The sequence below is a fragment of the Aulonocara sp. 'chitande type north' Nkhata Bay genome, linkage group LG22, assembly GCF_057382095.1.
Source record: "Aulonocara sp. 'chitande type north' Nkhata Bay isolate Kocher_YH1m ecotype deep benthic linkage group LG22, A_spYH_male_GT1.1, whole genome shotgun sequence".
NCBI classification, from domain to species: Eukaryota; Metazoa; Chordata; class Actinopteri; order Cichliformes; family Cichlidae; genus Aulonocara; species Aulonocara sp. 'chitande type north' Nkhata Bay.
Window position 1 is genome coordinate 30,374,150 of NC_141364.1, and position 27,754 is coordinate 30,401,903.

Here is a 27,754-nt window from a genome sequence, read left to right on the forward strand (position 1 = left end):
AGCTTGTCTTTACTGGAACTGGTGCAGACTTGTGTAGAACTGGTTTGTATTTGCATGTGGTGTATTTTAGCAGTTTGTCAAGGCATTAATGTTTTATTTGCTTTTTTCTACAGCTGTTTATTTTGTCTTCATTTATTTTGTTTTACTTTAGTTTTATATTATTTCAAGTGGACCTTTTGCTATATTGGTCCACTTGATTGTCATAGTTTATTTGCTCTTTATAATTTATTTTTATTTGAAGTTATTACAATCAGAAAGGACAGAACTCGAGGACAGAAAAGAGAAACAATATGACTAAAGAGAAGTTGGGAAGAGAGTTAACAGAAGGAGAGGGAAAGAAAAATCGAGGAAAAGAGGGATAGAGAGAAAAGACACTGAAAATCTGCTTCTCTATTTGCTTTGCAAAACAGGAAAACAGCACAGAAGGGAAACTACAGCAACAACCAACATAAGCATAGGTAGCAGTAAATAATAAATATTGAATCTTATTGAGTGGCACACAAAGCCAACAACGCATGAGATGCTTAAAGGCAGCAGCCAACCAAGATAGTGTGTTTCTGTGAGTACCTGTTTGTACACCTGTGTGTGTGTGAAAGAGCAGGTAGTCACATTTGACCATTGTGACTGTATTTATTCATAATGTCTATTCTGTGTTATTTTCATGAGATTCGTAAGCATGAGATTGTTGTTTTTCCACAGGAAAATGCAAAAAAGGATATTATGTGCTATTAAGGACATGACAATGTGATATTCTTCTTCTTCTTCTTATCATTATTTATGGTACTACATTCATAAGCTCATATCAAAAATAATCTGACATGGATACATGATTTCCTTCCATGTATGGTTTTCATGGGTTAAACAGATCATAAATAAACCCTCCCAGGTAATACTACACTGGCTGTTGCACAGTTAACAGACAGGTTTTTCCTCTTTTCTCAATTCTGACAACAAGCCAAACAATTCAGCTTTCCTAGAACCAAAAATAAACCTCACTAACACCATCAGGGCATTTGAATAGTAGCTCACCAATTCAACTTGCTCTATCGTTCACAGACTCTCTGCCTACTTGCTACTTCCTTTACTTTTGAAGGTAAGAGAAAATATATTACATTTAACACTATTAATTACTCATGACAAGCTTTATAAAACCTCTTAAAAAAACCTTATTCAGATGTTGTTAAATATATACATTTAAAAAACATGTTAGCATTATAGTGTGGCTGAATTGTGTCTTTCTGATTGATTGTTTAGCATTCTCTTGCGTTCTGTACATAGATTTTTGTTTAGTGATGAATAAGTTAGTTGTTTATTTTCTTTGTAAATAATACATCTGGGAGGCCAGCAAAATAAAGTACACACACTGAACGTTTCCTGACGATGCCTGCATTTTTTCAGGAGAGGACCCCACGAAACAAATAATTACAACTTTTAATTTTAATAATAGGGTACGGTCACTTATTTAGAGTCCTCTTTATATTTATGAGACTTATGTTTCTGGAGTCACTGTTGACTGTCTACTAAACCGCTGAATCACTCACACACTGAAATATGCATATTGTACGCTTTAGTCAGTAGTTAATAGCTATTATTATGCATGAAAAATAGTCTTAAACTGAAAAACTTTGTAACTAGCTGTTGGGTCTGCACCTCAGCAGGCCCTCTAGTTCAGATGTTATTCCTGTGAAGAAAGCAAATGTTACGAAATCAGTTTTACCCTGGTTCTTTTTATTCCTCGGGCATCCAGAGATGGCACCAGAACTCAGTAGTCATTTTCACAAAACCTTTATTCATCTTTATTCATCTTCATTTAAGCATGCATCTTCTAGAAGTGGAGACATGCAAGGCCGGTGTCCCTCTGCAAATCTTCCACTCCTTTGTTTGTTACAGTCAGCTTTATAGAAGCGACCCCATCATAAAACCCCCATGGAGTGCTTGTATGAGCACGTACCCATATGTCTATGTGAGTGCACGTGAGTGACTGTATGCGCGTACCTGTGTGTATGTGTGAGTGCACGTGAGTGAGTGTTATTAAATCCCAGTTCTTTTGTATTCTTTACAGCCAAAAAAGACACAGCTCATAGTGGTCTTTTACTTTAAAAATGGCGACTGAGCAGTGAGCACACACAGAAACGCCTGCTCAAATCAGCCAGTCTCAAGCAGAAAACAGGAAGCCAGGTTATTTATGTACTTCTCGACGTCACATACACTTTAAGTTTCGATCAAACACTCTGCTTAGTTTCACTTTCTGCCTGCAAAAGCATTTAATTTCCTGTCAGTCCCTTTTGGCACAGACTGTACTCAGAGTTAGGCCTCTCGTATCTAAAACAACATAATCAGCAAATACGCATTCAGATTATATATTCAAACCCCAACAGTTTCCCCTTTTCGTCTTTTTTAAAAGCCGACGTAAACCCTAATTATTCCCATTAAGTTTACTTCCATGTGAGAATAATAGCTAAAATATAACAAAAGAAATCATATCAAAAATGAAACCTTTCAATTGCCCAACCCTTTAGGTCCTCCGTCCCCTCAACGAGTTGTACACTTTCAATGTTCCCTTATTACTATAGCATAATTACTTGTATCCACAACAAATAAATCAAACAAATAAATCAAGCCCTTATACAGCACCTCGCGTTTACGCTGGGCTGTGAGCTATCATTGCTTCTCTTCCTACCATCCCCTTTTGACCCCAGAGTCACAATTTAACCCCACTTCTGCCTTCCCTCACTGCTCCAATCCAATCATCTATAATTAACTTTATCCCCTAAAGGGCCCATATTGCTCTTCATTATTTTTATGGCCACATTTAGCCTTAACAAGCCTTTAATTTCCTAAACAACAAATTTCCTTGAACATTCGTGCTCTGTGCTTCTTTTGTGGTCCCGTTCGGTCCGGTGCTTCCAGGATTCTCGCCAACCTGCTCCTTCTCCTGTAATGGACAGAAAAGGAAAACGCCTCTCTCTGCTATGCCTCCATAACCTATTATGTTCATCAATTGTTCTCTTAATTCTTCATACTTGGTTCAACCTATCATGTTCTTGGGTCTATCATTTATACATATATAATCTGCAATTTTATTCATTTGGGTAAGCTACACTATTAACAACCCTTGACACTCCAAAAACAAAAAAAACCTCTCTTCTTCTCTTATCTGATCATCTCAAGTACGTCCTGTACTCAACTTACTACTTTAAACAAAGACAAAGCAAACTGTTTTTCACCTCTACCCCAGAAACTAATCTACGTCATGTCTGTGTCTGTAAGCGTGCATTAAAAAAACTGTTGGTATGCAAGTGCAAAAGTTTCCAAGCGAAATGTGTCTTAACTCTGACCTACAAGTGAACCTTCATGTTATCTGTGTCTAGAAGCATTTTGTTTTTACATTGACCGTTTACTTATTCTACTAAAAAAAATCAAAGAGAAAACAAAACAAGCATTTTCAATCAATTAAGTTTAAGCATAGAAGCAATTACTTATGAGTAAGTTTTATTAGAGCTAAATTATCAAACACCCAGAAAATCATAACATGATCACAAAGCCCCTTATTTCAAATTAAACCCAAAATCACCCCTTCTTGACACACTTCGTGTGTCACTAAAGACCAGCTACTGAAACAGAAAATACTGAAAATACTTCACCACCTCTTATAAAATTAATAGAAAAAGCTTAGTCAAATTATTTCTCTAAAACCCTCAGCAATTCTCCCCTCGGGTAAATTTGCTCCGGGCTTCCAAACCTGTGTTTAGGAATAAAATCAGTTTAATCATCATGTTAAGTCTTTTAAACCCCTGGCTCCATTCAGAGCTGCCTAGAAACAACACCTGTGTGTTAACACTAACTTCATTTTTTTTAAAACCCACATTTCCCATTTGTAATACCTGTGTTATAACAAAACTTAAGACAGAACAGTTATCAGTCATGTTCTTCGTACAGCATATTTTGATTTCATTTTGCTCCTCTTAATGTAACGGTACATTTTAATTTTACTTTATCAGACTTAACCAAAATATATGTGCTTTCCTTACTTTGCTCCTGTTTTAAAGGAAAAAACCTTGGTCACTTGGTTGAATCACAGATTCTCAAACCTCAAAACAATGTGCATCTTTAATCATTCATCCAAATAACAATTTTACACTTCACTTATACATTCACACATTTATATATAACACTGACTGCCAATATAAATTATTTCCATTACCATATCACATCTTCACTTCATCTTCAAAACCTTAGTACCGGCACACCTAACTTTTCGACTATTTTAAAAGCCTCTAAGCCCAGGTTCGTCCACCTTGCTGGTCAATTACAGCTGTCATTTGTCCGAGACAGCGGTCTGACTTCTAAGCCCTATTTTAATTTATAAGCGCTTCCCGCAGCTCGAAAGGAAGTCCCATTTATCGGCATATAAACTTACACCTTAAAGCTTTACTTAAGGCTCACCTGTCAGCCACATTGAAATGGTCACGCCCGAGGCCCCGCCCTTGTCGGTCAAAAAGCGCGGTAAGGAAGTGGTCAATGACCACTTGGTTTTTAACGGGTGCCCGAAGTTCTGCGGTTACCAACCGGGCTAACTGAATGCCGCCAGGGATGACCATGCGTCCACGATCACCAGTCACTGCCACACGCTGAGCAACGACGCTCCTAGGAATCGTCCTTCCCGTCCTAAGTAATTTAAATCATTTTAAAAGCATCACTGTGGACTCTAACCGCCAGTTTATTATCTGATGCCTGACTCCAACTCTGCTAATCAATACAGGGATAAATCCATCCCTTAACCAAATATCCTAACCTAAACTCTTTTTCTTGGCTGACGTAACAAACACACATATCCCACCAACTTCAAACATACGTCACAACAATTAAATATCGACCCCAATATTAACAACAATGTGGTTTCATCCAATAGCCCCCTTCACCATTCAACAAGCTAGGGAGGACAATAGAAATAAAAGAATGTCTCTGAGCATACAGTTTAAGGCAAGGCTTACAAATTTAAGTACAATAATGGCAACATTTAATAATTTCAACCTAACATTAGCCATGAGTCATACTGGTCACAAAATAAAGTACAAATCTAGAACTAATTTAACACATTATTACGAGTCCTTTCCTCTGTAGCTTGGACAGTTAATGCGTTGGCAACTTTAAAATGCATCCACACCTTCTCTGTCAATATTCCTTTCAACTAAGCTGATGCCTCAACAGCTGGTGATTTGAAAAACATTGACTTATCTAAGCGATTTATATCTAATGGCTTAACAAGTAACATAGTGGAAATAGCACAAATAATACCCTAAAATTCCTTGAAACGTAAAAATGTGAATTTTACAAGAGAGAACTAACATGCCAATTAGAGAAGCTAGAGGAGGTGGCCCAAATTAAATAATACATTCCATTTATAAAGCATGTAAGGGAAAAAAATAACACAATGTCACAGACTCAAGGCACAGAGTGTCACGGTCTGCGGAGGCAGACCGTGCGGAAAGGTGTGTGGTGGACCCAGGTGCGAACACAAACGAGGATGCAGGAGTGGATTCCAACAAAACGAGCCTTTTATTATGGCTGATGAAAAGAACAAAAACAGAATGAGGGCAGCATACGTGTAGTACTCAACAGAAAACCTAAACTGGACAAAACTAAGGAAAGACTATGGCTGGAGGTACAGAACACAGGAGGTGGTAACACAGACGGCGCGAGACAGACTGTATGAAACACAGAGACTAAATACACATGAGGGATGACCAGGGGAAGTGGCCACACATGGGAACACAGCTGACACACATGAACTTAACGACAGGACAGAAGGAGTGAAACTGAATACACTGACCGTGAATACAGACTTTCAAAGTAAAACAGGAAACATGGAGATTAGACAAGACACATGAACCGGGGAGACGTAGTACAGGGGAGATGACATAACCGACAGCATGGACTTGACAATATAAGACACGCAGACATAAACACACGAAGGGCAAGGGAGACTTAATACACGGGTAATATGTACAAATGGCTGGACTGCCTTAGTGACCCTAAACAAAGAATAAACATCAAAATAGGCTAAAACACAAAACACTGGGTCGCACGACCCAGGACCATGACACAGAGACATCCATAAAGACAAGTGATGAGGGATGAGGACTGCTGGATGAGAACAAAAACACACAAGACACACATATAAATTAGTGCAATAGATCAGCCGTAGAGTCTTTTGCTCCAATGAGGGCATTTGCAGCATCATCAGAATCTATGCCACATCATACAGGGAGTACAGAATTATTAGGCAAATGAGTATTTTGTCCACATCATCCTCTTCATGCATGTTGTCTTACTCCAAGCTGTATAGGCTCGAAAGCCTACTGCCAATTAAGCATATTAGGTGATGTGCAACTCTGTAATGAGAAGGGGTGTGGTCTAATGACATCAACACCCTATATCAGATGTGCATAATTATTAGGCAACGTCCTTTCTTTTGGCAAAATGGGTCAAAAGAAGGACTTGACAGGCACAGAAACGTCAAAAATAGTGAGATATCTTGCAGAGGGATGCAGCAGTCTCAAAATTGCAAAGCTTCTGAAGCGTGATCATCGAACAATCAAGCGTTTCATTCAAAATAGTCAACAGGGTCGCAAGAAGCGTGTGGAAAAACCAAGGCACAAAATAACTGCCCATGAACTGAGAAAAGTCAAGCGTGCAGCTGTCAAGATGCCACTTGCCACCAGTTTGGCCATATTTCAGAGCTGCAACATCACTGGAGTGCCCAAAAGCACAAGGTGTGCAATACTCAGAGACATGGCCAAGGTAAGAAAGGCTGAAAGACGACCACCACTGAACAAGACACACAAGCTGAAACGTCAAGACTGGGCCAAGAAATATTTGAAGACTGATTTTTCTAAGGTTTTATGGACTGATGAAATGAGAGTGAGTCTTGATGGGCCAGATGGATGGGCCCGTGGCTGGATTGGTAAAGGGCAGAGAGCTCCAGTCCGACTCAGACGCCAGCAAGGTGGAGGTGGAGTACTGGTTTGGGCTGGTATCATCAAAGATGAGCTTGTGGGGCCTTTTCAGGTTGAGGATGGAGTCAAGCTCAACTCCCAGTCCTACTGCCAGTTTCTGGAAGACACCTTCTTCAAGCAGTGGTACAGGAAGAAGTCTGCATCCTTCAAGAAAAACATGATTTTCATGCAGGACAATGCTCCATCACACGCGTCCAAGTACTCCACAGCGTGGCTGGCAAGAAAGGGTATAAAAGAAGAAAAACTAATGACATGGCCTCCTTGTTCACCTGATCTGAACCCCATTGAGAACCTGTGGTCCATCATCAAATGTGAGATTTACAAGGAGGGAAAACAGTACACCTCTCTGAACAGTGTCTGGGAGGCTGTGGTTGCTGCTGCACGCAATGTTGATGGTGAACAGATCAAAACACTGACAGAATCCATGGATGGCAGGCTTTTGAGTGTCCTTGCAAAGAAAGGTGGCTATATTGGTCGCTGATTTGTTTTTGTTTTGTTTTTGAATGTCAGAAATGTATATTTGTGAATGTGGAGATGTTATATTGGTTTCACTGGTGAAAATAAATAATTGAAATGGGTATATATTTGTTTTTTGTTAAGTTGCCTAATAATTATGCACAGTAATAGTCACCTGCACACACAGATATCCCCCTAAAATAACTAAAACTAAAAACAAACTAAAAACTACTTCCAAAAACATTCAGCTTTGATATTAATGAGTTTCAATAATAAAATTATTCCTCAAAAATACAACTTGCCTAATAATTCTGCACTCCCTGTACATTTGCCTCATGGAGTCTAACACTGCTATTTCTAAGGCTTCTACTGCAGGGTTAGGAATTGTGGTCAGAAAGTCTCTAGTCTCTCACATAGCAACAACCTAAGACTGGATACCAATGCTGCAGGAGACTGTTAAGATAAAGACGAGACCTTTCTGGGTTGTTTGCTCCAGGAATGTACTGAATCAGCACACAGGGGCCAATAGAAATAAAGCAACTTTGTAGTTCAGTATCAAAGTCAAGGGCAAGAACAGTTTAAGCAGGCAATGGACAATGAACTTTCAGTCAGTTTCAAGAAAGTTCTGGTAAACATCGTGTGACTCAGGAGGTGAAAGCAGGACTTGATTCAAACCAGCTGAGGACTGCACCTGGCTGTCGCTGCCTGAGCAGGGTCAGTGCTCTGCGCAGCTGCTGTCTCTCTCATGTGTGCCAGAGGCCCAGGTGTCTGCTGGTTCTGTGACTCTTCTCGCTTGGGTGTCCGAGGAACTGCTCCAGCCTTAAGTCTTCGCTGGAGGGTCCGAGGAGCTGCTTCAGCCTTCGCTGGAGGGTCCGAAGATCTGCTCCAGCCTCCTGCTTCCGGTTGGGGGTCCAAGGAGCCTGTCTGGCCATCACCGTCACCTGTGGCTTCCACGCCGTCGCCCGCAGTGCCACCACCTGTGGCTTCCATGCCATCGCCTGCAGTATCATCCTCGCCTGCAGCTTCAGCCTCGCCTGGCCCTGCGGTTGCCATGCTGCTGCCTTTTCCACGGTCAGCACCTCAACATCACCGGCCACCTTCCAGGCCGCTGGTGGGACTTCATCGCCGTCATGGACAACTCCTGAACAGCCTCCTGAAAGGTGTCGCTGCCGCGGCCTTCCGCCTGGCCGGCCTCTGGATTTGTTCTGCCCACGTCGCTGCCGTCTTCCACGCAGCTGACCTCCGAGAAGTCTTTGTAATGAATTAGTGAACTGGCGACCTCCAGATGGATTTTTCTTTTTCACTTTAGCTAGCTAACAGTGAAGAACCACCTAGTGTGAAATAGTACACCATCTCATTGGGTTTGTCACATAAAACCCATTGCTGCAGCCAGGGTCAGTACCGAATTAACCACCATAAACTGCTTTTTATTTTTATTTCTTTGTTTTCCGCTGAGTTATCAGCTATGTCACTAATAAGCTTACATAAATGAATGTCTATAACCAGCAACCAACCAACCAACCTAGTGGCATTACTTTCTCTACTGGCAGAAGACACCACTGGACATGCTCTAAAATGTAACATTAAACACTCATTCATAGACAATGTTAAATCTATACAGTTTTTTTTTCTTTTCTTTTTTTTTTTTTTTACAGTAGATTCAAATGAAACTCAATACATGTAGTTTTTTAGCTTGGTTTTCAGTCCATCTGGTCACAAAGTGATGTAAAAATATATAACTTTTTACCACTAAACTGATACCACACCTTTTATCTGTACCACTGACAGTTCATGTGCTGACATGTTGCGTCCACACCTTCTCTGTCAACATTCTTTTCCTCAAAGCACAGCTGCTGCCATTAGATTGATGATGATTGTAAAAATAAAGACCTCACCTAAGCAGCTTATATCCAGTGACTCAACAAGCAAACAAGATAGAATTGACAAAAATAATACCCTATTGCAAAATGTATAAACTCTTTCAAGTTTAAAATTAAAAATCTGAAATTTCTTTAGAGGGAATGTACACATCCAAGGCCAATTCAATGGCACTTTAAATGATTTACTCTAACTGCTATAATGGAAGGAGTACCAAAGGGCTGAAATGGTCAAATATATATACAAATATCAATAAAATGCTCCTTGGATATCTATAAAATTAACATTAAATGTCATGTATATTCTGCAAGCCTGAGATAACTCACACAGTTATCACACTAGTGATCAGCATCAGCCAACAGCAAATATCATAATGTGTACTTTATGCAAAAGTATTACGTAATACTACAAATATTTTCATCTCGAAAACTTCAACTTAAGACAGCGGCTGAGGTGCGACAAAGGATCTCTATTTTTGTACTAACTTTGTCTTTCTTTTCTTTTTTACGAGTAGTGTAATTGAATATTTATCTGTTATGCTCTAGATTAAAGACTATGGTTCGTTTATAACATTCTCTACTTACTTTTAGCTGTTTTGGCAGAAAGTGGTAGCTTTATTTATATAACTTCTCTTACTTTTTGACTTGGTCATATGCGTTCTTTTAGCCTCATTGAATTTTCAGTGTTTTGTTGCATATTTTTAACCCACAATGTTCTATATGGTTTTTTTTAGTTAGAGTTTTTTAGAGATATGACCATATATGAGGGTGGAATTATTTTCAGCTAATGAGAAAGATCCTCTAGTAAGAAGTATTCATAAACTGTTATGGTGCAAAGCGTGGACACAAATTTCAGCTAATTACTGCTGAGTAACAGGCTAATAGATTATATATTTATACGTATGTATGTATGTATATTTGTGTGTGTATGTTTTGTGGGTTTACATAAAACATTTAAATTGTGTGCAACAGTTGTGTGGCAATTCACAAGTCAGACACAACCCCAATAAAAGGTAAAAAAGCCAAATGGCTGCTCTCGGGGGCTCTTGTTTGCACATAGTCCATAACCCCTCCCTCCCTCTCCTTTTGAAAAGTTCCTCTTTTGTTGATAGCTACATAGATAGCTTGATAGATGTATCATACTGGTTCTTCTTGACTCATATTCCTGCTTTTGTAATTTCATCTTTTTGCTGGTAAGACACATTATAATTTACACTCTGTCTCATCTCACACTAATCTGTACTGAACCTCCAGTCATTAAGTTTCCCAAATGTATTTTTCTCTCACTATATGTGTGTGTTTGTGTGTGTATATTTAAATATGTATACATATATATATATATATTAGGGGTGCAATGATACTCGTATCGATACTGAACCGTTCGATACAGTGCTTTCGGTTCGCTACGCATATGTATCGAACAATACAAAATTAGCAATTTATTTTATCGACTTTCCTTCTGACGATGCTGTCTGTGTTGAGCGCTCAGTGGATCTGCACTCGACAGTGCAGCCTAGGCGGAGTAGTCGATCGCAGATTCAGTGAGCGCAGGGCAAGCTAGCAAGACAGAAGTTAAGCTCTCCTTGCAACATGGCAAATTGAACCACCCCACCCTCATTCAGATGTGGCGTTTGGAATTATTTTGGTTTTCATGTGACGTATGACCCTGGAGGTAAGCGCGTCATGGACTAAAGTAAAACAGTATGTTAGATGTGCCATGCAACGTGTTGGCCGTCCAGCCCCATGCACGGGGCGATCCACGGTAGCTCGTTAACGGAGATTTGCCGTGTTGTGGTGTTAACGTCATTTCAACGAGATTAACGCTGACAGCACTAGTGGGAACACAATGAATATGACTGCACATTTACTCCAACATTATCCTAGTGCAAAGACAAGTGGAAGCACACAAAAACAACAAGCACGCATGCTACAAACTTTAGCCGAGTCATTTAGACAGCCGTTAGTACATGATTCTCCTTATGGGGACCTGATATGTTTAATATGCTGCTGAGAATATAGCCCAGAAAAAACGTATAGTATAGCTTTTATTTTGGAAAGAGCCATTTCTCTGTAATAAACTCTCTTTTCCAAAGACCAGAGCAGCATACGACAGAAGAAAGAGAAGAGAGAAAGAAAGACCAGGAGGGGACCAAAAAGAAAGAAACCTCTGTTTTGAGTTTCTCCGATGATAAGGAAGCTGAGGAGTCTACGTTTAAATTGAAGAAGTCATCTGAGAAAGCAGTTCTGTTCCAAATTAGGAAGAAGGAGGCGCCTGCCAAGACCATCGTCAGCACAGGGGCTGGTGGTGCTGTCTCATCATCTGCTTCACCCAGGCAAGATTATAGCAGTCAGACGTCACGATATTCTGTGGAAGATGACGACGAAGATGATGATGATGAATACAAGGATAATGGGAGCAATGATGACAGTGATAGCGATGAACGTGGAGTGGGATCTCCTTCAGCCAGCTCAGCCTCAGACTCTAGCAGTTCTTCTATACGCCCGTAAATATCCCCAATGCTAGAGAGATCGAGGCAGCCAAGAGACGGCGTCGTGCCAATCGAACCCAGAAAGAATTCATTCCCCTCAGTAGAGATGGCCAGAGTTCAGCTGGCAGCACACTAGATCACTACAGCAGGGAAGATGAAGATGACAGAGTCGATGATGATGATAATGAGCTGGATGATCACGAGAGGAGAATCGAGTTTGCCCCACGGATGAGGAGCATCAGGGAAAGAATTACTGAGAAACTTGGAGAAAGTGATGGCAGTCGGTCAGGGACTGATGGGGAGGAGCAGGAACTCTGGGAAGAGACACAAATTGGGAAGGGAGTCAAAAGACGACCAGGGGAGCAGAGCCCATCTAGCAGTGACTCCAGCAGCTATAGCAGCAGTAGCATAAGCAGGCGAGATAGAGGAAGACAGAAGAAGAAATCTGCAGGAGTCAAAGTTCCAAAGATGCTTCCTCCTGTCACTGTCTCAACGGTCAAGAGAAGGATCGCTGGAAAACTTGAGTCGTTGAAGGAGGTGTACAGAGCACGCCAGGCAGAGCTCAGAAGGATGGAGGGCGATGTTGAGGGTGCTAAAACCTCGTTGGAGAATCTGGAGGAAAGCTCCTCAGAGAAGCAGCTTAAGTTTTACAGGACCATGACGACTTATGCCCACAACATGGTGGAGTGTTTGCAGGAGAAGGTTGTTGAGATCAACTCTCTGGAGCTGCAGTTGCACACTCTGCTGTCTGACCAGATGGAGGCGCTGTTGGCTCAGAGACGAGAGAAGATTAAGGAGCAGGCAGACCACCTGCAGCAGCTTGGCTATAACACAGCAGAGCAGAGTGCAAGTTCAGCCAATGGATCAGAAACTCAGTGTGAGGTAAGCGTCGGTGTTAAAACTGAGGAAGACTTTGATATGGCTGAAGACACATAACCTTCAGCAGAAGAGCAGGAGCAGCTGCAGAACAACATAGCTGACATACTGTTGAGGTCTAAGGCAGACTTTTCTGATGTCCAAGAAGACTTCTGCAGTGTTAAAAAGATTCTGTCTCGCTTTGAAGAATGGAGGGAATGCTACTCGGAGTCCTACCACAATGCTTATATCTCTCTGTGTCTGCCCAAGTTGCTGAACCCCATCATCAGGCATCAGCTGCTGGCATGGAACCCTTTAAAAGATACCAGTGGAGACTTTGAAAACCTCCCATGGTTCACAGCAGTGGAGACCTTTTGTCATGGACATGGCCACGAAGAGCTGGAGCACACAGACAGACAGACGCTGTCCAGCGTCATAGAAAGGACCGTCGTACCCAAAATGACTGCTTATGTGGAGCTGGTGTGGGATCCCATGTCCCACCAACAGTCTGTCTGTCTGACTGATGTGTGCCACAGTCTGAAGGAGGACTATTCTATCTTTGAAGGAGAGCATAGCAAGCCAGTCAAGGCATTCACAGAGGTTCTGGTTCGCAGGCTGAGAAGCTGTGTAGATGAAGATGTCTTTGTTCCCCTGTACCCCAAAAAGTTTCTTGAAGAGGCGTCTTCACCTCAGCGTCACTTCAGAGATCAGCGGTTCTGGACAGCTGTAAAACTCTTAGGCAATATGGGGAAGTGGGATTTACTGCTCCCCGAGTCTGTATTGAAGGAACTGATGCCTACCCCATGCCTCGAATCGAGGACTTGCTGGAGAAGATCGGAGCGGCCAGGTACATCACCACCTTGGATCTGTACAAAGGTTACTGGCAAGTGCCACTGGAGGAGTCTTCTCGACCGTACACCGCCTTCAGGACACCTGCCGGCCTGTTCCAGTTCACGGTGATGCCATTTGGCCTACATGGGGCACCGGCCACCTTTCAAAGGCTGATGGACAAATTACTACAGGGGTGTGACCCCTATAGTGCCGCCTACCTGGATGATGTAGTGATCTTCAGCAACACCTGGGAGGAGCATCTGCAGCACCTGTCCGAAGTCCTGGGAAGAATCCATAAGGCAGGGTTGACCCTCAACCCCTCTAAATGTGAGTGGGCACGGCAGGAGACCCGCTACCTTGGCTACCAAGTGGGCAGAGGTGAGGTGCGCCCGCAGTTGGATAAAGTGGAAGCTATCCAGAACTGCCCTCGGCCTCGCACCAAAAAGGAAGTCCGGTCTTTCCTGGGGCTGGTTGGCTGGTACCGAAGATTTGTGCCCCAGTTTGCAACTATTGCGGCCCCTCTTACTGCGTTGACCAGCAAGGACCAACGGAATCCTGTCACATGGACAGCGGAATGTGAACAAGCCTTCAAAGGGCTGAAAACCTGCCTGTGTACGACCCCAGTTCTCAGGAGCCCAGACTTCAGGAAGAGATTTCTGGTCCAGGTGGATGCCTCCAAAAGCGGCCTGGGAGCAGTGCTGGCCCAAGGGGACCCTGGAGATGAGCATGCGGTCCTATACCTAAGCCGCAAGCTGCTGCCACGGGAGACCAACTACTCAACGGTGGAGAAGGAGGCCTTGGCTATTAAGTGGGCACTGGAGAAACTCAGGTATTATTTACTTGGAAGAGAGTTTGAGCTGGAAACTGATCATCGAGCGCTCACCTGGATCCATTCCATGAAGGACCATAACAGCCGACTGACACGCTGGTACCTTTCACTGGAGCCTTTCAGATTCATCATCCGTCACAGACCAGGCAAGCTCAATGTAGTGGCAGATTATCTCTCCAGGTTGCCGCACAACGCCAACCTCCGGGTGGAAGGGGTTGATGTGACGGAGTTACACCGTCCCGGGCCGCAGACAGCTGATCTGGGCGCATACACGCACCACCACCATTAGTTTCTACAATTACCGTGGCTGCGCGTCTTTTCGTCGACCGGGCAGATAAACGAAAAAGGGTGAGAGGTATATTTTGAGCAGCGCAGAGGGTGGCCAACATATTTTCCCACTTACCTTTAATAAAGCCGGTCGCGGAGACTCGCTGTGATCGCCGATTATACGGGGGTTATGCAAGCCGATGGTATGGTGTTCCGGGGTTTAAATAGTGGGTTCGCGTGCGCTTGAAAGGTCACGTGAACTGCATTATTTTTTGGTTTGTTTTTTATTATTGTGAAACACTGTAGGCTGCCTGGAATTGGCCATAAATGTCTGTATATACATATATGTATTGTAGGAATACAGCGGGAAATAAGCTGAGGGGGGAAAGATTGTTTGGTTTGACTATTACGCCTAGTGGGAGGGGCTATGGGGTATAAAAGAAGGCGGTCAGGGCCTACCTGGGTTCTTTTCCAGTGAGATGTTACAGAGAGGGTAACATGCAGACTGTGTTTTGTATATAGATGTTTGTTTTGTGTTGACTTAAGTTAGTTTCCTATTTTCTTTGTAAATAATCTTTTGTGCACCTGGGAGGCCGGCAGAATAAACAACCCGTTCTCACTCCCAAAGCGTAACATTTTAAGCTAGGTGACAAATCGTCACCATATTACGTTTTCGGCTACCCACCACGTTCCTAAATGACGACCTCGGAAAAAGAGGAAATATGAGAACCGTCTGGACTGAACCTACACATGTTCGCTCTTTTTCTTCAAATCGCTTAGAAACACGCTATTTAACATCATTAAAGTCCTGGTTAAGGTCAGGAATAAGGTTATGGTCAGGGCTAGGGATAAGGTTAGGTTTAGGGCTGGAATACAGGGCTGGAACGTCTATTACCGCGGGAGCGTCATTGCACTGGATTCCAGCCATAACCCGCCGCGTACCATAAGAACGCCGAAGGTCTCCTTTCGCGTTCCTCAGGAACGCCGCGGGACGTGACAAAACGTCGACATGTTACGCCTCGGGAGTGAGAACGCTCTGGAATAAATTATCCACACTGAATGCTTTCTGACTACGCCTGCATTTGTTCGGGAGAAGTTTAGGAGAGGACCCCGCGACATATATACATATATATACATATATATATATATATATATATATATATATATATATATATATATATATATATGTGTGTGTGTGTGTGTGTGTGTGTGTGTGTGTGTGTGTGTGTGTGTGCTGAGTATAACCTGGAAATCCTGGGGTCAAAATGGGAGATGCCCCCAAGGGTGATGGAGAATGACCGAGCTAAGATCCCTAAGATCCTGCGGGACTTCCAGATACAGACGGACAAAATGGTGGTGGCCACCAACCGGACGTGGTGGTGGTAGACAAACATGAGAAGACGGCCGCAGTGATCGATGTAGCGGTTCCGAATGACAGCAACACCAGGAAGAAGGAACACGAGAAGCTCGAGAAATATCAGGGGCTCAGAGAAGAGCTCGAGAAGATGTGGAGGGTGAAGGTGACGGTGGTCCCAGTGATAATCGGAGCACTAGGTACGGTGACTCCCAAGCTAGGCGAGCGGCTCCAGCAGATCCCGGGAATAACATCGGAGATCTCTGTCCAGAAGAGCGCAGTCCTAGGAACAGCTAAGATACTGCGCAGGACCCTCAAGCTCCCAGGCCTCTGGTAGAGGACCCGAGCTTGAAGGATAAACCGCCCGCAGGGGCGTGCTGGGTGTTATATATATATATATATTAGACATGATATTTTAGGTTATTCATCAGCAATAGAGATAATACAACAATGGCATAAGTAATTCATGCAAATACACCAACCGACAGACTCTGAAAGTATTTTAAGTTCTGTGTTTTCCTTTCCGTTGGCTGTCATGGTATTTGATTCAACGTGATGTGCTCATAATGTAGCAGCTGGTTTATGCTGGTAAATGCTATCTGTGCAAATACCATAAATACAAGAGGACATTAAACCTTCTGTGTTTATCTGATTTTTCTGCCTTCCAGTGCAGTGCTCTTAATATGTTGCAAACTATAAATAATTTTAATTAAAGAGTTATCATTTCTGTTACTTTTTTCTTAAAGGCTTAGTGCTAATTTTCACATTCACTCACATTGTATTTGTTCACAGATTGGAACTCCATCAAGATGTATTTCAAAAGGGGAAAATTCAGAGTGCACATTTCCCCACTACTGAATATCACAGCAATTGTTTTGGTCTCCATCCTTTTATGGAATTTATCTGGATATACCTTCTGTCATCAGGAGTCAAGACTTTGTGCCTGTCACAAATGTCTAACAGACAGTGATCCTTGGTTTAATTACATCATTAGTGAATCTCCTAAACCTTTTATGTCACAGAAACATAAACCCTCGGAGGAAGATTTCAACTGGTGGAAGGTAAATAATGAAAACATATTACAATAAACCTTTGTCCCACTGTGGCCATGTTAAAGTTGTTTTAACTGCCCATCCCTTGTTTATTTTATGACACCTGTGTTTACTGGTATAGCAAGAGCAGTATATTCAAGTGTGTGCTACCTCCACCAAAAAAAACCAACACAAATATTCCTCCGTAGTTTAGCTACGGATTAGATAAGTTTAAAAAACCTTGTTTTATGCTTATCTTTTTTTATTTTATGTTTACTCAACTCTTTATCCTTGCAACCCGTATTTCTAACTGGCTGAAGAATTGTAAAATACAATTACTTATATAGATATCTTTAAAATGATAAAAGAAAAAAAAGAAGTTTCACCACTCATCTGAGAAGCTTCTTCAGTTCTAAGAGCAACTGGTGGAGAGTCCCAGATTTTAACCTTATTGGAAGTATCCAATTGGAGGGATAATAGGTACTTTGTATCAAACCAGTGATTTATGACCTGTCGTCAAATGCTGTATGACAGAAGAAGTAATAAAGGAAGTAATAAAGGTTTACAGCAGTCATAGTTTTTATGAATATCATAAAATTATATAAAAAACAATATAAATAATCATATAAATAATCACCATACTTCATTGGTATGGTGGAAGTATGGTGATGTAATAGGATGATGAATAGGATGTTTGGATTTTAAAGCCAAAAGGTTTACTTTTTTGACAAAAAAATTACATCCTTTTTAGACAACTGTTTTTGGGGACCCGTGCGTGTGTGTGTGCATGTGTGTATGTGTGCATCTATGTGTGTGTGTGTGTGTGTGTGTGTGTGTGTGCGCGCGTGCGTGTCTGTGTGTAAAAACGTGTTAAAAGGATCTCTTCACAGCCCCCCTCACCTAGTTTTCAATTGAGAAGAAATGTTACATGGAGATGCTCCATGTTTCAGCCATAACTGAAGAGTCCATGCCTGGAAATTGCTTGCATTACCTGGATTTAATTGACACACAACTGAGTTTAAGATTGAAAATAATGAACAGTGATGGCTCTGATCTGGCCCCGGATGCCCTGGTTGTTGTTATCAATTATCCTTTAAATACCATTTTCGCACAGTGTGAGGTTACTCTGGGTGACAGGTTGATATCCCAAGGCCAGTTCAACTCATCCCTGTCCTCCCTGTGCCGCAAAAGGAGGCGCACCTCGCAAACGGAGGGCGCCCTTACTCAGCCTTCTGCCTCCAGCAGAGCTGTCCCTCGGACCCTCCAGCAAAGACAGGTGAAGGCTTAAGTGGCCCCTCGGACCCTCCAGTGGAGATGAACGAAGGCTGGATGGGTCCCTTGGACCCTCGAAGTGCCACGAAAGGCAGCGCTAACAAGGTGCAGTTCTCAATTGGCTTCTTAGCCTCCAGGGATCTAGAATCAGCTAAGGGCAGAGGGCTAGCCTCTGGGGAGGCCCTGGAGAGAGTAACTGTCTCAAACGTAGCCAGTTCATGAGAAACAGCACAGGTTAATATGAAATTTTCTCACTGCATGGAATGAATTGGCAAGACTGGTGCCCGAATGGGTGGCTGAGCTACTGGGGACACTAGAGACTGAGCTGAGGGAAGCTGAGCAGCTGATTGAACTGTAGGCTGTAGGTCAGCTGCCTGAACTGAAGGCTGTTGACTGAGCTACACCTTGAGCAGGGGATGAACAGTTCTCAGAATTGTCAGTCTTTACATTAGCAGTGCTAGTTAGTATAGCTCCAGGCTCGAAGGGAGCAGAGCAAAAACAGTCATTAGAATTTAATGTAGCCCCCAAAAGGCAGTCTCAGTAATCTCAGCTGCAGGGAAACCAGGAAATCCACAGTTATTATTGTCCTCCTTCACACAAAACACAGCCCCCGAATAAATAGTCCCAAAGTCTGAAACAGAAAAATTGTCCTTTTTACTCACCAAAGCCGGCTGCTCTAAAATCCCGGGGTCCGACTGTGGTGAGGGGCGTCAACGGCGTGAGCACCACTTCCCATTTGAAGGCTGGACCGACGGGCCGAGCAGCGAAGCGGTAGTGGCTGGTTGAGTAGTAGTGCCCAGGGAGCGAAGGTGAAGCTCGTTCAGAATAAAATCCTGTGCGAGCGGATTAAGTGAGCTGAGCAATCAGGGGAGACCGGGAACTAATTGCTGTAGCCGATTAGCTATAGCTTTCCCCTTGTGCTGCAGGAACAGATTGATTAGCCGCTCTACGGAGTAGATGACATTCCTCTGGAGCTCCTCGGATGGATTAAATGCAGCGGGGTCCACGGTGGCTGGTTCGTACTGTCACGGCTCATGGGGAAAGCCATGTGGATTTTAATGAGGGACCCAAGATGCAGACAGCTTTCAGATGCAAGGGAGTTTCATTAGGGAAGTGAAATAAACAGAAATACAGTGGGCATGAAACAGAACCTGAGGATAACCTAAACTGGAGACAACTAATAACAACAGACCTAAAGGTGGTACCTAAAGTGTGTGAATGTGTGTGTGAATGGGTGGATGACTGGATGTGTAAAGCGCTTTGTGGTCCTTAGGGACTAGTAAAGCGCTATACAAATACAGGCCATTTAAAGGGGAGATGCAGGGAGACTCGGGAAAACCACACAGGAAAACTATGTCTACTATGAGCGACCATCTTTGAACAGAGGCGGTGGCTCACGACACCAACTGTCTACCATCTATAATCCAGTTTTGAGATCCCTTCCCAGACACCTTAATGCCCACTCAGGAAATCACATGATAGGGTGGGGTCAGGTTTCACAATGAGCTACCCGAAACCTTGGCTGATTGTGACCTACACCCATTTTCACACCTTGGCTCATGTGATTAGGTAGAGGACCAGTAGGGGGTCCATGTCCCTCTTGGGGGACACTCCCACGAGTCTTAAATCTGGGACTCTCCACCATTTAACCCTAGAAATGAAGAAGCTTCTCGGATGAGAAGTGAAATGTTTTCAAGCAACTCAAAGAAATCGAAGACGCTTTCCCCCCCAAGCTCCTTAGACTACGATGACCTGGATGATTGAGAACCTTCACAGACATATCTCAATAATTAATAACACAAATGTGCATACGTTTGATCCTTGAAGACACTTAGAAATAGATGCTAGTGCTATCTATCAAATAACTGAAATTGAATCAAACTGAAACTGAATCAGAACAATATTAATCCCTAAGGGAATTACACTATTGCGCACAGTTGCTCCAAGACAATGCAGATATTTTGTCATTAGCAGGGATAATGTTAAAGACGAAATGTGTTTTGAACAAGAGATGTGATCTGAGGTTGCAAACTTTATTCTTTTTTCTCAGCCCTTACAGAGGGAAAAACAAAACTTCACTGTCTACAATAAAACACTAGAACGTGTGTTTCAGACAATAACACCCATTGCAGATGTTGAAGAACCTCGCCCTGATCGCTGCAAGAGTTGTGCAGTGGTGGGGAATTCTGGAAATTTGAGAGGATCCCAGTATGGACCCCTGATTGATTTACATGATATTGTGATAAGGTAAGAATAATTTAATGGCATTTGTCCCGATTCGTGATTGAGGTGTGAGACAAACCACTACTGGTCCAAGTGCGTCAAAACAATGATTTTATTAAACACATGTGTGGAAAGATACACAGCTCGATATTGTCAACCTAGATCTTCCGTCAAAACATACTTTCAGCATGGTTTTATTATGTCAGGGTAAACACCCCTTCTCGCGTTAGACAAAACATCACATGTATAGGTTATCATTAAGTTTCCGTATTTAACAGCATTTTTCCCTATATGGTTGTCCGGCTCCTCCAGATGCTTCCTGTAGACCTTGGATCACTAGTTGCCAAGCAGAGACAAAGCAAGATGTCTTTCACTTTTACCCTAGAAATTATACTTCATGTCTATGTGTATGTAAGCATGTTAGGCATTCATTCACAGCATTCAAGTCATTTCATCAATATATCAGTTCAGACATAACGGTGAACGACATTTTTAACCTTCATTAGACTGTATGCTTAACTCTATCATGAGCACAAATGAAATGTGTGTTAATAACATGATTGAAACTGTATGTTTAATAAATGGAATAAATAATAATAATAATAATGGATTGGATTTATATAGCGCTTTTCAAGGCACCCAAAGCGCTTTACAATACCACTATTCATTCACTCTCACATTCATACACTGGTGGAAGCAAGCTACAGTTGTAGCCACAGCTGCCCTGGGGCAGACTGACAGAAGCGAGGCTGCCATATCACGCCATCAACCGGCGACCAGAATCAACATGATATAAACTGATATAAAATGATATAATTCCCACACATTATAACCATCATTACACAAAAAGAAAACACAAAAGCTAATTTCAACAGCACTGTTCACTGACAAAACCTGAAAAGCCTAGATTCATGTCACAAAAAAAATCTAAGTTTTGTTATGTTTTGTTATGCATATAATGTGATGTAAATTACAATGTTTCTAAAATGCTAAATATGTAAACTTATATATCCTTCTGTACTATTTAGAGTCAACCGTGGGATGACCAAAGGTTTTGAAAGAGATGTTGGAACTAAAACAACTCATCGTGTCATGTATCCAGAAAGTTCTACTAGATTGGACAACAAAACTCATCTTTTGTTTTTTCCATTCAAAACACCTGACTTTTTGTGGCTTCTGAAGTCATTAATTCCAGGGTAGGCCAAACATGGCTTCTGTCTTCACTTTAATTATATTTCAATTTCTTTTAAAACTTATGTTGCTAGAAACTGTACTGCTACTGTACTGGAATGGCATTATGAAATTTCAGATTTTAATAGCTTTGCAATACATTCTTAGCTAACTATAAGTAAAGGTGCAATCCAGGTTCATCTGTTTGAACAAGCAAATTAAACAAGGTTCAAAATTTAGTTAAACCTTAAAGGGTTCAGATCAATGGTGTATATTTTGTTTAGCATTCAAATGACATATTTTAATTTTCTTTCCTGGCCCTTAAACTCATTTACACAGTGGCCCCGACAGGCCAAATGGACTGCAACTTAAGAAAACACCAGCAATGAGAAAAACGCTGCAAAAGCAAACAAAACACAACGGAAATAGAAAAAACAAAAAAAGAAATAGGAAAAAACAGATTTCCAAAAGCACCAGGGAAGTGTTTCTGGGGAGACAATTTGCAATAACCAAAATATGCTAAGTATTGCACTGGGAGATACTTAAAAGAAGTGGAGGATCTATCGGTTTTGTGAGGAAAGAAAAGATGAAAGGCAAGTGTGTTACCCTAACTATTAGCCTAAAAATCCATCATAAGTATTATATGAATCATGTTTTTTCCTATTTCTGTTTTTGTTTTTCCCATTTGTGATTTCTTTTTTCCTATTTCTGTTTTGTTTTTCCTATTTCCGTTGTGTTCTGTATGCTTTTGCAGTGTTTTTATTGCTGGTGTTTCCTTAAGTTCCAGTCCGTTTGGGCTCTCAGGGCCACCATACATTTAGCTGTAAAATGTATAGAATGTTATAAATCCTAAATGCTTCAAATAACTTAACTAAATGTTAAAAAAATGTCATTGTTTTGTTGGCTGACATAAAGGGGAAAAAGATTATTTGGGGTAGTATCTATCCACCTAATGCTGATGATCAGACTTTTAAGTGCTTTAAACAACAATATTGCCCTGGTGGGGATTTTACGGTGTCAGTGGATCCAGATCAAAGTGCCACTGTAATTTGTAGGCTTGAAAACAAATGTACACTGGCGAAGGCATTTGAAGGTGGTAAACACACTGGACACAGTGAAATAATCTCCTACACAAATCCTTTGTTTACTCCAACACAGATGACTCAAGTTTATGAGCAATGCTGCAGCTATTAGGAGATATCAATATCAGGCCTATATCTCATATCCCAGCCTAATGTATGGGTAACTGAACCCTCAAAAAAGAAACTATATGTGGTTCTGTGTCTTTCCTGGGGTGTTCCCACAACTGTTTCATGGGGAAACTTGCTTTAAAGAGCGGAAACACCCACACCCTCTAGCAGATCATTACATGAAGGAACCTTTTAAAAACAAGCGCGTCCATGCTCACAGGTGTACACACGGGTGCTCACACACACAAACTACACCCTTTTTGGCTCTTACCTCAAAGCACACTGTGCGCTGTCGATATTATGTGCTGCACAATAATGTTTAATATTTAGTATTTACTGTTATATTCCCATATATCATCGTGATGTTGTTTATTGTATTGCTCTCGTTTTCTTCTGCTTGTTTTCTTTTTTCTTTCTCAACAAGTGATCCAGGTGATTGATATATGTATTTTTTTTGTCTGCTTATTTAGTTGGTTTTTGTTTTTTTGCCCTTTATCCCCGTCCCTCTTCTCCGCTGTTTTTCCCCCCTCTTCCTTTCTCCCTTTTCTTTTCCTCATTCAAGTCTGTCCCGTATCTAGCAAGTGAAAATAAAAAAATAAATAAAATAAACAATAAAAGGTGAATCAAATAGACCATTACGGCAAGGCTGGGATGGTCAATTTGGTAAAGTAAATCCGTTGGGCATCTTTCCTTGCCTTTAGACAATAATTCTGATGGCAAAAGAACCAAACGGGACAGGCAAAAAAAGAAAAAAAGAAAAGAAAAAAAGAGTGGAAACACAAACGTGTTCTTCATCGACTCTTCTACCAGGCTCAGCTTTGATTCATTTTCTCACAATCTACTTCATTTTTTCTGCATACAAAAATGCCTTGATTTCCTGAGGGTCATGAATTGAACATCTTGCATTGTCCCATTGTATGTGTGGTCAAGCCTTTGACAGAATGTTAGCTTCAAACCATGTTTCCCTAAAACAGGCACCGCATCTCCCCATTAAATCTGCTCTCTAGTTGCCGTTGGGACCATTGGGAGTAATTTAACTTACAGCTGAAGCAGTAATACTATTACTTTTAGCTGCATATCCACTTTCTAGTGGGCTAATAAACAGGAAATATTAAAACACAATTTTGAGACACCCCACTCCCCAAGAGCTGTTTGATATTAAAATATATTCCTATGATATATTCTGGTTTTTCACATAGCTAGCAGCAACTCTTTTTTTTTTACATGGAAGAAAGTTAAATAAATTGTTTTATGAACAACTGAACATCTTATTGTGATTCTTAAGTCTTAGGTAATTATTAGCATTTGTTTGTTAAACAATTTCTTTAACAAATTCAACAATATATTTTCTTTTCAACAGGGAAAACGGTGCTCCAAACTCTAACAAGATAACTAACAAAGATTTGGTGAGTATTTTAGGTTTACCTTAACAAAACTGGCAAATGTTGATGCCCAGGAAGTCCAATAATAACTTTATGCTACCATTAATTCAGGCATGCATGCTTACATAGACACTGTCCCCCATTTAGAAAGACAGAGGCGTCACACACTCTCACAAACCAATCCCGACATCAACGTCGTCATTTTGAATAAATGTAATTTTTTAAAATAAGAATTATGTATGCTCCCACTAAAAATCAAGAATGTTGGATACTGTTTGTCGCCGATTTGGACAGCCCAGCGGGTGCTCCCAATGCCTTTGGAGTAGGTGAAGCCAAAGGCAAGATATGCTTCATCACATTTTCCAGTAATGCCCCCCCCCCCTTACAATGGCTCTTCCCACCCTCAGCCTTTACTTTGTTGCAGTATTTGTTGTTTACTCTGTTCTGCATCCGGTATGTTATTGTTTTCCACAGTTGCTCATACTTGAAAATTATGTGCTCGGAAGGTCATGCATGTCACTGAACAAAGCCATGCCACTAATAGTGGCTTCTTTTAGCCACAGTGGTGCTTATTTAAAGTATTTTGTATATTAGTATATTGTGCATATACTTCATAAAAGAACAATTAATAAAACTCAGATTTAAAGATTTGCCTGATTTATAACAGGTGTCGATCCTTCATCCAGCTTTCATGAAATATGTTCATGATGTCTGGCTGAGAAAGAAGGCTGCTTATCCATCCACTGGCTTCCTTGCTGTGGTTCTCAGCTTATTAATGTGTGATGAGGTATGTTCACCTTACACAATCTACTTCTACATTATGCGTCTGACCGACACTCATTGTAGACATACTTGAAGAAAAACCGATTAAGAAGCAATTTCACAAACTAATATATTCATGTAATGTAAATTATGAAAGTATATTTATGGTTAGTACTTTAAGTGCACCTTTGATTGTGTAGTTTTTAACACTTTGGACTGGCAAGTGAAAAGTTGCTGGTTTGATTCCAACTGGACAAACATATTGTTGTTTGGGGTTGTGTCTGAAAGGGCATCCAACATAAGTTATTCCCATTCAAACGTACAGAGCTACCCATTTGTGTCAAATAGGCAGCCAAAAATAATTTTATGCAACTCTCAGATAGCACTGTATACAAATGCCAAACTTTCAAACTGATCTAATACCAAGTAAAGACAGGACCAATGTTGGAGTCAAGGAGACTCAACTAATACATTGCACTTATAATTGCAGCGTATTCATGGCCAAAATTTCAATTACATTGGGGGTTTTGTAGGCCTAAAGAGGAATAAAAAAACTCTGGAAAGTTTTTTTTTTCCATGACTGAAGTTTTCATAATTCATGCATGAAAGGGCTAGGAGTGCAATTTGTGGCAACATTTATTTAAATTCAATACTAAAGACTTAATGACTGTAAAAACTTTGTTTCTTTAGGTTAATGTCTTTGGGTTTGGAGCAGACAGCGAGGGAAACTGGAACCATTACTTTGAAATCCTTAAAAACAAACGGTTAAAAACAGGAGGCCACCCAGGAGAAGAAGAATATAAAATGCTTGTTAAATTACACATGAGGAAGAAAATAGTTTTTTTTAAAGGATGGTAATTTCCTTTAGTTTTTCATTTGTCTCCTCATCATTTTCAAGTCATCGTCAGTGATAACCATAACTCCGTAAGAATAAATAAATTTAGTTCTAAAAAAAAAATCAGTGACCAGCAAAACCAAACAGCAAAAAACACAATTACTGAAACTGACATGCACGGTTTGGGATTGTTAGTAATGAAGACTCAGACCTCAGGAGATAAACATCTGTTAATAGAATCATCTATTAATAGAATCATCTGTTAATCCAGTGGTTCCCAAACCTTTATTGGCAGATATAGACAAAATACTGTTACTGTTAATCTAACTATTTTGAGTTTTTATACGCTTACATATACACACCCTTTCTAAATGGAGTTACTGTCCCTCCATTTAGAAAGGCAGAGGCGTCATGGTGTAATTATTTCATGTGTAGTTGGGTTTTTTTTTTCCCTGTGTAACAATATTCAGCATTGCCATCAATACATTTTTCAAAAAATGCCTCTCTGTGCAAAATGGGTTCAAGAACATAAACAGCTGTGGGATACTGTTTGTCCGTGATTTGAACTGGGGGAACAAATTGTGGTTCAGACTGATATTATTTGTATCCCACTGTAACTTTACTGTATAAAGAGCTAACATCTAGGCCCCACACTTTGGGAATCTCTGTGTTAATCTATGACAATTATTAAGCACTATGTAGCAGAGATGGCGACTTGCAATCGCAAGTTAGACCTGACCAAAACAAAAACCAAACCAAAGTTTTGGGATTCGAGTCTTGAGACCTTGTCATGAATTGCTGTGTGAGGCAGGTAGGATTAGACCCAAAATTCTGTTTATTGCAACAACCCTGAGTGAGTATGCACTTATCATTTTAAATGCTGTTGTACATCAATAAAGCAAAGGTCATATAAGATAATTCATAACATTTTACAAGTGTTAGAGAGACTAATTGGTCAATAGAATATCAGTTTCATCCATTAGACTCTTGAGACTTGACTTGGACTTGAAAAAAATTGCTGGTGAATATTTCTTCTATGTAGCATGTCTACATTTTGTCTCCAAAATAAAATGAATACAAAATGCAATGCTGCTTTCAGTTTGTCACTTTTCACTCCATTACCTGATTAGATGTTGAAGACTTGATGAATGGGTACAGTGCCATTTAGTATCAATCATGAATTCATGCCATTCACATTAAACTCCTGTAACCTGTTCATTATCAAGAAACGAAGTATATATGTTTGTTGCAAAAAAAGTTATTGAATATATTCTACACTCATACTGGATGCTTCCATCCAAACAGAAGGTTTGGAGATGTTCTACAACACTTCACAATCAGATTTATAATAATGAATGGATTATATCGTGGTGGCTATGTCCAACCTTTGCATGTATAAATATCTGCAGAAAACATGGTGTGGCGATGGTAGGAAGCTGAAGTACTTTGATACAGTCCAGATCAAAAGTGTAAGACTACATGAAAAATGGTAAAAATAAATAAATAAATAAATCATATTTTGCATGGTTGGATCTTAACAAGGTTCCAAGTAGAGCTTCAACATGCAACAAGAAGAAATGGGAGAGGGACAAAACACTTTTTTGAGAATGCAATTTATTGAAAGCAATGCTTAAACTATGGTAGCAAATGGTCGCAAGCTTGGCTACTATTTGGGCCAGCGCCTCCTCTGGCTGGCTCACTCGTGTTTCCGCCATGCCCCAATCCTGAGTTTTGGCACCACTGTCGACTATGCATGATGGACTCGACCACGTTTCAACACTTTTCAGCATTTTCCTTTATTCTCGGTTGTCATCTTTACTAACACCAATGGACACAGATTTTCGGCGGTGTCCTGGACATAACAACAACAACGACAATTCAGAACCCAGTTAATTCTTCTTAAGCAGGTGAG

General features: G+C 41.0%; 1 protein-coding gene and 1 pseudogene across 1 annotated transcript; both read left to right on the forward strand.

Annotated features, from left to right (window-relative positions):
* The first annotated feature begins 954 nt into the window (after positions 1-954).
* Positions 955-26,929, forward strand: LOC147304441 (CMP-N-acetylneuraminate-beta-galactosamide-alpha-2,3-sialyltransferase 1-like). Its single transcript, XM_086279647.1, has 7 exons — positions 955-1,093; positions 16,770-17,038; positions 20,331-20,527; positions 21,532-21,699; positions 24,224-24,269; positions 24,913-25,032; positions 25,698-26,929. The coding sequence occupies exons 2-7, from the start codon at positions 16,787-16,789 to the stop codon at positions 25,863-25,865; spliced, it is 951 nt and encodes a 316-aa protein (XP_086135773.1). The 5' UTR covers positions 955-1,093; positions 16,770-16,786; the 3' UTR covers positions 25,866-26,929.
* On the forward strand, positions 11,056-15,218 carry LOC147304442 (intron Large complex component GCFC2-like; annotated as a pseudogene).
* Positions 26,930-27,754: the final 825 nt, after the last annotated feature.